Source organism: Mesocricetus auratus, unplaced genomic scaffold (genome assembly GCF_017639785.1).
Source record: "Mesocricetus auratus isolate SY011 unplaced genomic scaffold, BCM_Maur_2.0 Super-Scaffold_100015, whole genome shotgun sequence".
NCBI classification, from domain to species: Eukaryota; Metazoa; Chordata; class Mammalia; order Rodentia; family Cricetidae; genus Mesocricetus; species Mesocricetus auratus.
The window spans coordinates 64,893,629-64,907,694 of NW_024429198.1; the positions used below are offsets into that span (position 1 = coordinate 64,893,629).

The window sequence follows — 14,066 nt, forward strand, 5'->3', positions numbered from 1 at the left end:
TTGTTTCCCAGGACACACGGCAGCTCACAACCATCTATAACTCCGGTCTCAGGGGATCCATGCCTCCTAACCTTCGTGGGTTCCATCATGGGAATGGTGCATATACATACACTCAAGCACGTACTCATGCACAAGAAAGGAAGGAAGGAAGCAAGGAAAGAAAGAAAAAAAGAAAGAAAGAAGAAAAAAGAAAGGAAAGAAGGGAAGAAAGAAGAAAAGAAATAGATGGCTACATAGACCTTAAAAGAAATTGGATTCTAGGCCAGAAAAAAATAACTTTAATGTGAATAGAATGGATCCGTCTACCTCATTACTTCCTTGGCTCTTGCTCTATTGGCCCCGCATTCCTTGGTTTCTGAGGAGGAGGAGGAGGAGGAGGAGGAGGAGGAGGAGGAGGAGGAGGAGGAGGAGGAGGAGGAAGAAGCAGACCAAATGTCTAGAGTGGCTTCCACGTGGGACAGTCTCTGATGTGGTAAGCCGCTTCTGGATCTATAGGAATGTGATCCACATAGAGCTGGGAGCATCGTGAAACAAAATAACTTATATGTGGTCTGTTGGCTTCAACAATCTCATCTCTTCTTTTCTTCCTCGTGGTCCCTGGGCAGCTGCATCACACTTGAATCCATGGCGACTCAAGGCCACTTTTAAAGAATCTGAAAAATACGTATGATGAAGAATGGTGAACTTGGGAGGGATAAGGGGAAGAGCCTGGGTCATTGACCATGGTGTTAGCCTTCCTGGTTAAGGAGCTAACACCTGAGAATAGTGTTGCAGGGTGGGAAGGGAGGGGAGGGGTGGAGGTGGGTGAATTTGGGAAAGGAAGGAAAATTTAAGAGCCAACTTTTTTTTTAAAGATTTATTATGCCGGGCATTGGTGGTGCATGCCTTTAATCCCAGCACTCGAGAGACAGAGGCAGGAGGATCTCTGTGAGTCTGAGACCAGCCTGGTCTACAGAGCAAGTTCCAGGACAGCCTCCAAAGCAATACAGAAAAACCCTGTCTCGAAAAACCAAAAAAACAAAAAAACAAAAAGATTTATTATGTTTACACTGTTCTAGCATGTGTGCCTACACACCAAAAGAGGGCACCAAACCTCATTATAAATGGCTATGAGCCACCAGGTGGCTGCTGGGAATTGAACTGAGTGCCTCTGGGAGGGCAGCCTGTGTTCTTAACCTCTGAGCCATCTCTGCAGCCCCAGAAGGGAGACTTTAAAATGTACCTTTTCTGCTGAGGGGCAGCCTTTGCTGTTGTCCATGTTGATGCTCTTCATGGAGAGGAGGGTGATGCTGTCTTTCTCTCCACTGGCCGCGGAGCAGCTGAGGTGGGAAGGAGCCCAGTTTACAGAGAGGAGGGGACAGAGCAAGGGGAGCAGAGGGAACCTGGGGGCATCATACCCTCCATCTTCGTCTCAGAAAACTGTATTTGGGGGTGGACCGTGATAAAATGAGAATGTGTTCTGAAATCCAGGAGACTTGTATTTAAAGCTTGTCTGTTTTGTTCTTTTCCAAGTTGGGTTGGTGGGGTACAACTATAAACCCAGCACTTGGCAGGCAAGAAGGTCGGAAGATGAGGAGCTCAGTGCCACTTACAGCTACTTGGTGAGTTCAAAGCCAGCCTGGGTCCTGTGAGACTCTCTCATCAAAACCAGACAGTCACCGGGCGTTGGTGGCGCACGCCTTTAATCCCAGCACTCAGGAGGCAGAGGCAGGCGGATCTCTGTGAGTTTGAGGCCAGCCTGGTCTACCGAGCGAGTTCCAGGACAGCCTCCAAAACAATACAGAGAAACCATGTCTCGAAAAACCAACAAAACAAAAAACAAAAAACAAACAAACAAACAAACAAAAAAAACCAGACCGTCTTTACTGTCTATTAGTTGCTTGATCCTGACAAAGTTACAACCTGTCTTATGCTTCAGGGTTTTCTGGTTTGTTTGCTGGCTTTATATTGGTGGTATTTGTCTGTGTTTTAGGTTGGCCACAAACTTCATCTGTAGTCAGTGATGACCCTGAATTCCTAATCTTCCTGCCTCCCACTTCCTAAAGCTGGGGTTACAGCTGTGTGCCGTCACGTCTGGGTTATGCAGTAACTGAGCTAGAGCCCAGGGTTCTGTGTATAACAGACAAGCACTCCACCAGCTGGCCATGAACTCAGAGATCTGCCTGCATTTGCCTGCCAAATGCTGGGATTAAAGGTGTGTGTGTCCCCCCCAAAAAAAGGTGTGTGCCCCCCCAAAAAAAGATGTGTGCCCCCACAACTGGCTTTGGAGTAGGTTTTCTAAAAATTTCCTGAGAAGATGTTATCTTAAACTGGAATCTGCATTCCTGCACTTTTCATGAGGAGACAATGGAAGCTGAGCCCTGCTGTGGAAGAACCTCTCTTGTCTCTGCTCACCTGAGCCTGCTGGCCTGGCCCAGCTTCAGTGAAGACTGCAGGATTGAGGGGTGTATGCCTGCAAGTGGTGTGAATGGGCGGGGGACGTGGAGGGAAGCATGAGTGTGTGTGTGTCCCGAAGGCTGAGAGTGTGTTTTCTTCTTGGAGTAGGATTTCAGATTAGATAGAAGATGGCTTTCATAAGCTTCTAAAAATCTTACCTTTCAGATAGCCCCGAACTCCCTGGTTTCTGTGGATCTGTAAAATCCCAAGGGCACAGATTAGGGTCAAACGCTATAACCCAGATGCCCAGCCTTCCTCTCGAAGCCCACCTCCCCTCTCATCAAGTGTTGCTGACATCAGCCAGAGCCCCTTGCTCCGGCTCCCACAGCACAGGGGTCAAGGAGCCCAGCAGGTCAGGACAGTTACCTTCAGACTCCTTGTTCTTCCGACACTTAAACCTTAGGCTGACCACACTGACCAGGACGATCACCACAACCACCAGGATGACAATGAAGCTGATAACACCTGATCGGAGAGCAGGGGAGGAAGAGATGGGGCAATAGAAATAAGTCTAGGATTCCCTTCCCTGGTAGGTGCAGAGTGTGTGTGTGTGTGTGCGCGCGTGTATATATTCACTCAGAGTGATGTGGATTCTGCTTCTCTGGGAAAAATGAGTAGTATATTAGCTAGTACCCCTAGCCACGGTGGACCGCTTAGCCTAACACCATCACCCATAAGAGCATGAAGGCCAAAAGAGCCAAGAAGAGTTGCCCAGGGGGGCTGGAGAGATGGCTCAGAGGTTAAGAGCACTGACTGCTCTCCCAGAGGTCCTGAGTTCAATTCCCAGCAACCACATGGTGGCTCACAGCCATCTACAATTCAATCTGGTGCCCTCTTCTGGCATGTATGCAGAATACTATATATGAAATAAATAAATAAGAAGAGTTGGCCAGAAGACCAGTGAAGACTTCTTTCCACGAGGAACCTGCTCACCAGCAATTCCATCACAGAATGAATGGATAGGATTTGAACTTGCGTTCCTACCCAGAGTCTGAGTGAGTCCTGAGGTAGAGTCCCCTCTCAGGCCCCATCCTCCCTGCCGTTTCTTACCAAAGGCAGCCACAGTGAGCACTGACTCCGATGTGGGGCTGGGCAGGATGGTAACCTCTTCCCCTGTCCACAGGCTCGTGGTCACTGAACTGGGAGTAGCATTCAGGGACGCTTCTGAAACAGAGTAGGTGTTGGCGCATCAGCAAAGGGCGCTGGCAGGAACTGGCAAGGAGAGTCAGCCTCTCTCCTGATCCCTGAGGTGAGAGCCTGCAGAGAGGGCTACCAGCCCGTAGAAAAGACCTTCCTCCCTGCCACTGACTAACTAGAACCCCCTGAAGACAGAGGTTGGGGATCTCACATCTCTACAGGAACACCTCTGCGGGTTGTCTACATTACTGGTTTCAGAGGACTCCAGAAGGTTCAAGATGCTTCACATCACCACTTGGTGCCCAGAAGGAAGGATTTATGCTGCAGAAACAGGGAAACCCAAAGTAGAGCCAACTGTCTTCTGCAAACAGTTGAAGGTGTGGGGGGGAAAGAAGGCACTGACCCAAAGAGCCAGGGTGCCAGGTAAGGGGCAGAGGCTTCTGGTCCTCTTAAAATGACATTGGCTTGGCCTCATAGCTCAACAGGAAGGGTTGCCTGCTGCCAAGGCTGGAGGCCTGAGCTCAACCCCTGGGACCTACATGGTGGGAGGAGAGAACCAATATCACGTTTCTCTTCCCTTGCACAAGTCACATTCTGCAGACCTATTTGCTATCCTATTTCCCTATCTCTTCTCACCTCCTGAATAAGCCTAAAAGTGTAAGATATCCAAGGACTAAAAAAAAAAATGATTGGAAATAAAGAGTCATAGACATGTCTGACCGCCTCTCTTTGTTGGAACGCACACTGGACATACCTCCTCGTCTTGTGCTGTTGACAGTGCTGCTGCTGCTGCTACTGCTGCTGCTGCTGCTGCTGCCGCCGCCGCCTGGCACCCCTGTGCCTACACCTGAAGTAAATGGCCAAGTTGGAGGGCTGCCATCCCTCCCAGCACACCCTGAGAAGTGTCTAGTCCTTTTCCGACCCTGTATGTGCGAGTCCCCTTCTTATTTCCCTCTCCTGTCCGTTCTTTTCTCAGCCCCAAATTCGGGCTAGCTCATCCTTGACTACGAGCGGGACCAACTCCCTGCTTCTGCTTCTCTCCAATAGCTTCTTATAAAATTTCCCAAACCCAGGGCACCACTGGTGCAGCTTCAAGACTTAACCCCGACCCCAGCATTTAGGCCACTTGGCTAAAGGAAGAAGGAACCCATCCAGACATATCTAGTGTCCATCACCTCCAGCCTGCCCACCTGCCCTGGGTACTCACCAAGTTTCAATGCCTGCTTCTGTGATGTCAGGCCAGGCAAGGAAAGGGAGTGGTTATCCAAGGTGCCTGGCCTGGGCGTTACAGGCTGCCTGGGTGTTACAGGCTGCCTGGGTACCAAGGAGCCCTGGGAGACCTTCTGTAGAATTTCTGTGGATTGGGAAGCACACATGACCTGCTCAAAGCAACAGCCAGAATATGCACAGGGGAAAGGGTTCCTTAGTCCAAGGCATCCTCCCTCCCTCCTCTCTGTTTCTTTCCTTGTGTGCATGCTAATGGCGATTAAACCTAGGACTTCCTTTATGCTAGGCAAGCACTGTGTCCCCCTGAGCTACAGCACCCCCCCATTCCCATCACTGCCTTCAGTTCCTTAAGGAGCCATTCTCTGGCTGACCTCTGAGCCTTTGGTCCCTGCAGTTTGCTCTTCTTGAGCACTTCTCTCCCGCCTTCCCACAACCTCCACTTGTTCATCTTACTCCTTCCAGGGCCAGTTCTTGAGGCCACTGCCTGTGGGAAGGGACCCTGCCCCCTGCCCCCCCCCCCCCGGAGCTGACGTCTGAAGTGGATGACGTTTGTGTGGCTCCTGTGACCCCGTCCCTGCTGCCCCCCTTTGGGATCACCCCCGTCGGTCGGCCCCTGTCCCTTCTTCTACAAGTCTACATTCTCCCGCAGAGCTGACCCTGCCCCGGGCTCCTCCCGGACCCTCCCTGAGCACCAGCCTCAGAAGCTGAGTGAGTACCTGGGGTAGGGGTGCTAAGGGAAAGCCTTGAGCCGCCAGGCCCCGAGGAAGATCTGTCTCCTGCAAGAACAGAAGCAGAAGGAGTGGGACAGGCCTGTCTGGTGATGTCATACCCCTTTGCCAGTCTGAGAACCCCCAAGCTCCAAGGAGGTCTGGATGGCTGGGGGTGGCTTGGGAGGGTAGAGGGGGGCTTCTCAGCAGCTCCGCACTCATTCACTCACCGAAGAGCCCCCCACCCCCAAACACGTCATTTGACGGTTCTGTGCCCTTCTCTTCTTCTCTGAAGCTAGGTTTTTGTTTTGGTTTGGTTTTTGTCTCTTTTCCTCCCCTCCTCTATCTCTTAATATTCATCTCTTCCCTCTTTCAAGTCATGTTAGACTGGACCACTTGAATGAGCCCCAGGAACCTCTGGCTGGAGCTCCCATCACTTGCATTCAGGCAAAAAAAGGAGACCAAGCCAGGGTGGTCATGGTCCAAGCCTTTAATCCCAGTACTCAGGGTGGGGGTTGGGGATGTCTCTGAGTTCCAGGCCAGCCTGGTCTACAGAGAGAGAGAGTTCCAGGACAGCCAGGGCTACCCAAGAAACCCTGTGTTGAAAAACCAAAAGGAAAAGAAAAAATAAAAGCGGAGCCTGGAACTCCCCCTCTAATTCCTTTCTAGCTCTTAGGCACAAAGGCTGGAGTAGGCGCCGTGAGTCTTACCCTGAGAGGTCTGAGTTGTCGTAGGCTGAGAGCTGTAGCCTGTGAGAGAAAGCAAAAACGCTTTTGACTGTGACTGGGCAGTGGTGGCGCACGCTTTTGCTCCCAGCACTCAGGAGGCAGAGGCAGGAAGACATCTGTGAGTTCGAGGCCAGCCTGGTCTACACAGCGAGTTCCAGGACAGCCAGGGCTGCATAAAGAGACCCTGTCTCAAAAAAAAAAAAAAAAAAAAAAAAAAAACGAACCAAATATATAGACTGCCTCGGTAACTCTGACAAGCCAAGCTCATGAGGAAAGCCAGGTCTTTGGCGAAGATTAAAGGATAATTGTTCATCACCATCAATCACCTCAGCGTTCAGAGGCCTAGAGTCTTCGATCCTCCATGGGTATCCAAAGCTAGGGGATGGCTGTCTGAATTAATGACATGTCTGGACAAACACCCAGAACTCCAGGTCTCTGGGCCTATGCCACTACCAGCCCATTTGTTTCTCCCTGTGAGGACTGTCCTGTGTCATTCCCTCCAAAAAGGGGAGGGGCTGGGGGAGGTGCATGAAATGGGGTGGGGCTTAGGACTTTCACTGGGGCTCTCTCTCTCTCTCTGTCTCTCTCTCCCTCTCTGTCTCTGTCTCTCTCTCCCTCTCTCTCTCTGTCGCTCCCTGTCTCTGTCTCTCTGTCTCTCTCTTCCTCTCCCTCCCTTTCTCTGTCTCTCTCTCCCTCCCTCTTTCTGTCTCTCTGTCGTCTCTCTGTCTCTTTGTCTCTGTCTCTGTCTCTCTGTCTCTCTCTCTCTCTGTCCCTCCCTCTCTCTCCTCCCCCACCGGAGGCCGAGGCCTGAACAGGAAACAAGTTCTGAGGTTTGTCCAGGAGGAGAGGAAGTGCTGAGAGGTGTGGCTGGTTCACTCTCACGGGCAGGGGCAAGTTAAGAAACAGTTGTTCTGGCCAAACTTATTGAGGAGGTGGTTCCCAGCAGCTGCAGTGGGAGCCCTTGTTAGCTCTTCTGTTTGTATACCTGTGTGTCTGAGGGGCTCTTCGTAGACATGTGTATGCTTTTATGTGGGGGGGGGGGGGCGGGGCGGGCTTGTGTGTGCTCACTTTCCACAATGAAAACATTCTTGAAACCTACGAACAATGCGAAAGGAAAACAACATAGGGAAACGGAGCTGCTCCCTCCTCACCGTTTTTTTGGGGGGACTGGGAACCCACCCCCCCGCTGGGCTGGCTCTACTGCTTCTTAGCTTCTCATCTTTAGGGAAGCATCAGGCCCAGGCCCCAGATGGACTGAGGCAGCCGGATTCTAGGGGCCCACCCCACCCCAGGCTATGGGCAGCCTGCTGGCCTGTTTGTTTTCCCTAAGCCACCACCTTCCTCCATGAAGCTATTACTTGGATACCTGCGTGGAATCGCTTCCAAGCCAAAGCTTACCCAACCCTGAGATGCGTGTCTCCCCACCCCCACCCCAGGTCAAGATCTCCCACAACCCTGTTCCTTTGTGGGTAGAGGGGTTCCAGAAGAAAGTAAGCAGCGTTACAGGAACCCCAAGTTAGAGAGAATCCTTGCTAGCAAGGAATGAGCCTGGGCCAGCCCTTTCCTTCCAAAGTCTCTGAGCACAATCGCTCTGGTGCAAGCATGCCTTGCGAATCCTCTTAGCTCTGGGAGGTGTGGAAGTCAGAGTGCACCTGTCTTTCTGGACCTATCTGAAGATGATCTACAAGCTTCTGAGGCGTTCCCAAGGCACAAGCGAGCGAGCGTCAAGCCTTAAAGGTCTGGGCTCTCTTTGCCTCCTACCCCACTCTTCACAGCCTGTCACCTATAGAGACCAGGGACTTGAGCAATGTGTCTCTATAAGGCCAGTGCTTCTGACCAGGGTCCAGCAGACAGGCACAGAGCGACGGACACACTGAATTTGTATTTTCCTGACCTCCACTTCCTAAGCCCTACCTGCTTCATTTCCTTCCAGTCTAATCTCGCCCACACCCCTGTTTTCCTGAGCAGGATAGTTTCATGCTGAGAACACTCCAGGATGTAGCTCAGTGGTTGGGCACTTACCTAGCCTGTGTGAGACCCTGGTATCAATCCCCCGCACCACAAAGAAAAAAAAAAGCGGGAGGATGGGGGGATTTGAAGTTCTGTCTTTCTTTACTCACTTTCTGAGTTGGATATGAGAGGCTAGACATGTAATTCTGTGTAAGCCCTAAATTAATTGAATCCTCAGCATCACAACACACACACACACACACACACACACACACACACACACACACACAATTGCTGGGGTAGGGAAGAAAACACATATAAAACACACGGCTCCCAACAGCCTTTGCTCAACCAGTGCTAGACATTTTAAAATTTGCCGCATTCTCTCGATTCCTCCAAAGACTGGCCGACTCTCTCTGTAGCCAAGCCCCGCCATCAGCATGAATCTGTTCCAGACAATTCCTCAACGGAAAGGTGCCATGAGCTCCCAGATGGAGACCTTGGGCAACTTAGGATGGCATGACTAGAGAGAGTCCAGGCCTTTGGAAGGCCTGTGGTTCTCAGGATTAACCTCTGACTATCTGTAGGAGTTGATGGACGGGGAGTGGTGTCAGCATCGACGCCAGCCCATGGGCTTCTAAGTAAAATGATGTCTCCCTTGGGCAGGAGGCAGCATTTTCACCTAAGCCATAGTTCCCCTGCTTGGAGCACAGCCTCCTAAGTCTTCCACAAAGGACTGGGGTTGGGGGAGAGAGCTGTGTGAGTCAGAGTGTCCAGAACTTCTCAGGTTCCCAGCAATGACCCCTCATTAGAGGATCCTGCCTCCAGGCCCCCACTCACGACTGCCAGCCACGTCTGAGAGGTGTCCTTTCAGGCAGCCCGATGGAGGGGTCTCCTCCAGCACCCCACCCTGTGCTGTGTGTACCCTCCTCGGGTAAGCAGCCCTCTGGGTCTAACCGGAAGACCTCTCGCTGCTGTGCTTTGAGATTAAAGTCAGCAATTTGAAACTCCACAGGTTGCAGCTCTTCACAGGAGAAAGCAAAGAGAAGATCACCTGTAAAGTACATGGTGCAGACCATTTTGTGCTGGAGGCCTCTGTCGGATAGAGGGACTGCGGTGGCCTGACCGGTCAAGAGTACTGACAGAGCAGCCATAGGATTTTTCTGTCTGTGTACCCTTAGAAGGAATTTTCCAGATCCTGTCATGTATCAAGTCAGCCACTTCCCACCTTTCAGGGGGCCAGACTGTACAGGGGAACCCTAGGAAAACGTGGTATACTGAGCCTAACGGTATCTGTTTTACCAGGGTGGTAATTCCCATCCTCCAGGCCAGCTGAGCTGATCCCCTCTGTGGAAAAGTTCTGGAATTTCCCCTTTTCAGGCAGAGCCCTGATGGGCAATGGGGGGTGGGGTGGGGAGGGGGTTGGGGAGTGGGCGACAGGGGCTGTTGGAGAAAAGTGGCTAGTGCCTCTTACCTTGGAGCAGAAGTAAACCCAGGATGGCTGGACCCAGCCGCATGGCTCCGCTGGTCCCCATATCAGCTGGGCGTGTAGCCGGCAGGCTCCTCAGCGTACTCTCTGTCCATAGTGGAGAAGAGAGAGGGAGTGCTGGGGCGAGATGGGGGGGGGGAGGCCGGGGGTGGGGGGTGCTGGCTCTCCGGGAGCTTCCTGTTAAAGAATAGAAGGAAACAGATTGGGATTGGCTCCAGGGGCCCCAGTTGAGCACACAGCCCAGATGAGGATGTAAGTAAGCCTGAGCAGCAGAGGTTGTGAGGACTAGCCAGGGCCCCTTTGGCCTCTCTGGGTTCTGTGTACAATGACCGATGGTGGCTGTCTGTCCCCTTCCTCTCTGAGGGATCCCTCTGTCCCTCCCTGAAACACCTGCATTTCCCCCAAGCCTACTGCTGTTTCAGGCACATTCTCCTCCCCAAGGACTGAGACCTAAGCTCGACCCACCAGCTGCCCATGCTCTGAAGACTAGAAATTCTCCACATTCCTCTCCCCACTCAGGGCTACCAGTGCAGATGGGACTTCCAGCATCCTTTAGGGAGGCCTTACAAGAAATCTCATTATTCCTAATAGAATACAAGAGGTGGGCTGGGCAAAGAGGCCAGTGGGCAAAGAACTAGCCTTGCAAACATGAGAACCTAAGCTCCATCCTGACACCCCATAAAGAGCCAGGCAGGTGGCTGACCTGTAGTCCTGGGGTTCACTGGCCCTCCAGCCTACTTGGTGAGCCCTGGGTTCCTAGGAAAGACCCTGTCTCAAAAAACAAGTAGATGGCTCCTGAGGAACAACCTGAGGCTGGCTTTTGGTCTTTGTACAGACACTTGCACTGGTGTACACACGCACACACACACACACACACACACATACATGGGCACACACACATATACACAGTCATGCACACACATACACTCACCCCACACCACCCACAGACACACTCACACACATACACTTGCACACACACATATACACAGTGACACACATATATACACAGTCACATACATACTCACCCCACACCACCCACAGACAACCCCACACCCCCACACCACATGCACATAAACACATAAACACACACATATACACCACATACACACACTCACCACACACCATACACAAACACATAAACACATACATACACACCACACACACACACTCACCCCCCCACATACACACAAACATATAAATACATACATACACACCACATACACTCACCCTCCCCACACATGCACACAAACACACACACACCACAAGGATCACATGCCAGGCATCTGCCTCCCTAGTCCACTGTGTGCTTGGTTGGGCAATACCCTCTGCAGCACACCCCAGCCTCCCACTTTCTCCTGAAGAATGCAGACCAGCAGCATTCCCACACAAAATTTACCATACAGCAAGGCACACACACACACACACACACACACACACACACGTATTGATTTAAATCTAAAACATTTAAGAGTATGAGAAAAGATAATAGAACAGAGATACCTGACATCCAATACTACTTCCATTTGTTTATTTATTTAAGGCTTTCCCAGACAAGGTTTCTCTGTGTAGTCCCGACTGTCCTGGAACTCACTCTGTAAACCAGGCTGGCCTCAAACTCAGATCCTCCAGGCTCTGCCTCCCAAGTGCTGGGATTAAAGGCATTCGACATCATGCCCTCCCTGCCTGGTTGATTGAGTGATTGGTTTTTAGGCAGGACTTGGTATAATTCAGACTGGTCTGTAACTCACTTTGGAGGTCATGCCTCCCTTGAGTCCCTAACACACACACACACACACACACACACACACACACACACACACACTCTGCCACTTCAACCCAAATTCTGAGATTACGTATGTGGGTCACAATACCTTGCCTTTCTTATTTATTTATGTATTTATTTCATGATGTTGGGGCTCAGGACCACGTACAGAGATGCAAGCATACTTCCATGGAACTACATCCTGGTCCTTGTTTGAGGGGGATTTGTTTTTTCTTTTCCTTCCATCCTTCCTTTCTCTCCTTCTTTTCTTTTTGTGTTTTCATGACAGGGTTTCTCTGTGTAACAGCCCTGGCGGTCCCAGAACTCACTGTGTAGATCAGGCTGGCCTCAAACTCACAGAGATCAGCCTGCCTCTGCCTTCGAATGCTTTTCAGGACCTGGGAAAATTCTCTAGCAGAAGATCCAGGTTCGGTTCTCAGCACTCATATGGCAGCTCACAACCGTCTCTAACTCCAGTTCTGGGGAATCCAGTGCCCTCTTCTAGCTGAGCACTGGGATTGCACGCACAGGCTTATACAGACATAAATGCAGGCAGACACCCATCACATGATATTAGATTCAAATTCTAAAACTTAAAGATTTTATTTTTATTGATGTGTATTTGCATCTGTGTAGGTGTGTGTCACATATATACGAACATATGGGTGCCCATGGAGGCCAGGAAATGTGTCACTTAACTCTGTGTGCTCTTAACTGAGGAGCCTTCTCTCAAAACCCTGGTTTTTGTTTTTGTTTTGTTTGTTTGTTATCTTCTTTTTTTTCTTTTAAAGGTTTATTTATTTGCATTTTTAACATGTATGTCTTGCCTGTGTGTATAGTCTCTATGCCACATGTATGGAGTGCACTCTAAGGCCAGAAGAGGGCGTCAGATCTCCTGGAACTAGAGTTACAGGTGTTGGCTGCCATGTGGCTGCTGGGAATTGAACATAGATTCTTCAAGAAAGTGACAAGAACTTTAAACTGTTAAACCACCTCTCAAAACCCTGATCTTTTTCATTGTGCATATTTACAATCTTTTTTTTTTTTGTCTGTTTTTTGTTTTTTCGAGGCAGGGTTTCTCTGTGGCTTTGGAGGCTGTCCTGGAACTAGCTCTTGTAGACCAAGCTGGTCTCGAACTCACAGAGATCTGCCTGCCTCTGTCTCCCCAGTGCTGGGTTTAAAGGAGTGCGCCACCAACACCAGGCGTGTATTTACAATCTTTGGAGAATTTCATACACTGTGTGTTACATCATTTCCACCCCTTCCTCTCGGGCCCGCCTGCTCCTTCTCAAGTTGATGACCTCTTCTTCTCTAAATATTGTTGCTACTTTATATACACTTGCAGGCTTTGTTTATTTTACTTTGTTGCTGTTTTGAGACAGACTCTTACCCCAGAGCCCGGGATGGTCTCAAACTTCCTGTCTCAGACAAAGTTTGAAAATGTTAGAAACAGGTAGATTTGGAGACGGCTCAGTGGGGACCTGGGTTTGAACCCCCAGAACCTGTATGAAGCTGGGTGTGACAGTGTGGTTGCTGTAATCACAGTGTTCCGAGGTGAGATGAGAAGCAGAGTCCCCAGGAAACCAGAGATCCTGGCATATGCAGCAGCAAACAACAGTAACGTGGGATAACGCTCTTGCACATTGTAAAGATGTGTCACGCTTATTGGTTTAATAAAACACTGGCTGGCCAGTAGCCAGGCAGGAAGTATAGGTGGGGCTATCAGACAAGGAGAATGCTGGGAAGAGGAAAGGCAGAGAGAGACACCGTCATCAGCAGGGAGCGGAGGAAGCAAGATGAGAACGCCTTACTGAGAAAAGGCACAAAGCCACGTGGCTAAACATCATAGATAAGAATTATGGGTTAATTTAGGTTGTAAGAGCTTGTTAGTAATAAGCCTGAGTAACAGGCCAAATAGTTTATAATTGATGTCAGCCTCTGTGTGTTTATTTGGGAATGGACAGCTGCAGGACCGGGCAGGACAGAAACTCCTGTCTCCACGACATAGATGCCTCAAACAAAGTGGGAGATGAGGCTGACATCCAAGGCTTTCCTCTCTGCCCCTGTACGTGCTGGGGCACAAGCTTGCCCACACTCACACACGTAAACATGCACACGATGCTCCAAAGTATGCACACACACACACACACACACACACACACACACGGTACACGCAGAGACACACAAAGAAGAGCAAGTGTTAATAACAGGTAAGAAACACACTTGCTCGGAGTTTAAAGAAAGGAAAGGCTATTTGGCCCCAGGAACTGAAGTATGCTTCCAGGAGAGGATGCCCAAACTAACGAAGCCAGACAACTATAATTAAGGCTTAGACAGCAAGGGGGAAAAAAGGGCAGCTGTAACCATGCGCGTGGACATGGGAAAGTGTCGAAGAAAGCTGTGGACCAGAAAAGCCACACTCTTCCTCTCCCAAGCCCGGAAGTGAAAGACTTGACTTGGAACAGAGTCCGGATTCCCTCTGCCTAAGACCCAAGAGGACCAAGGTAGGAGGTAGAATGCCACCAGGGCCTTCAATTGCACGGGGAAATGATCAGTAGCAGATTTCATAACCTACCAGCAAGAGGCCTCAGGAATCTGAGGGTCAGCTCAATAGCCCTGGACTCAGTGGA

General features: G+C 50.4%; 1 protein-coding gene across 1 annotated transcript; it reads right to left on the bottom strand.

Annotated features, from left to right (window-relative positions):
- Window positions 1-263: 263 nt before the first annotated feature.
- Window positions 264-9,769, bottom strand: Ecscr (endothelial cell surface expressed chemotaxis and apoptosis regulator). The gene is given in 11 exon segments (XM_013123109.3): window positions 264-653; window positions 1,223-1,319; window positions 2,595-2,631; window positions 2,803-2,901; window positions 3,487-3,600; window positions 4,328-4,420; window positions 4,781-4,927; window positions 5,517-5,576; window positions 6,218-6,256; window positions 9,660-9,741; window positions 9,743-9,769. Coding segments are annotated over 11 exon segments (804 nt in total). The 3' UTR covers window positions 264-644.
- Window positions 9,770-14,066: the final 4,297 nt, after the last annotated feature.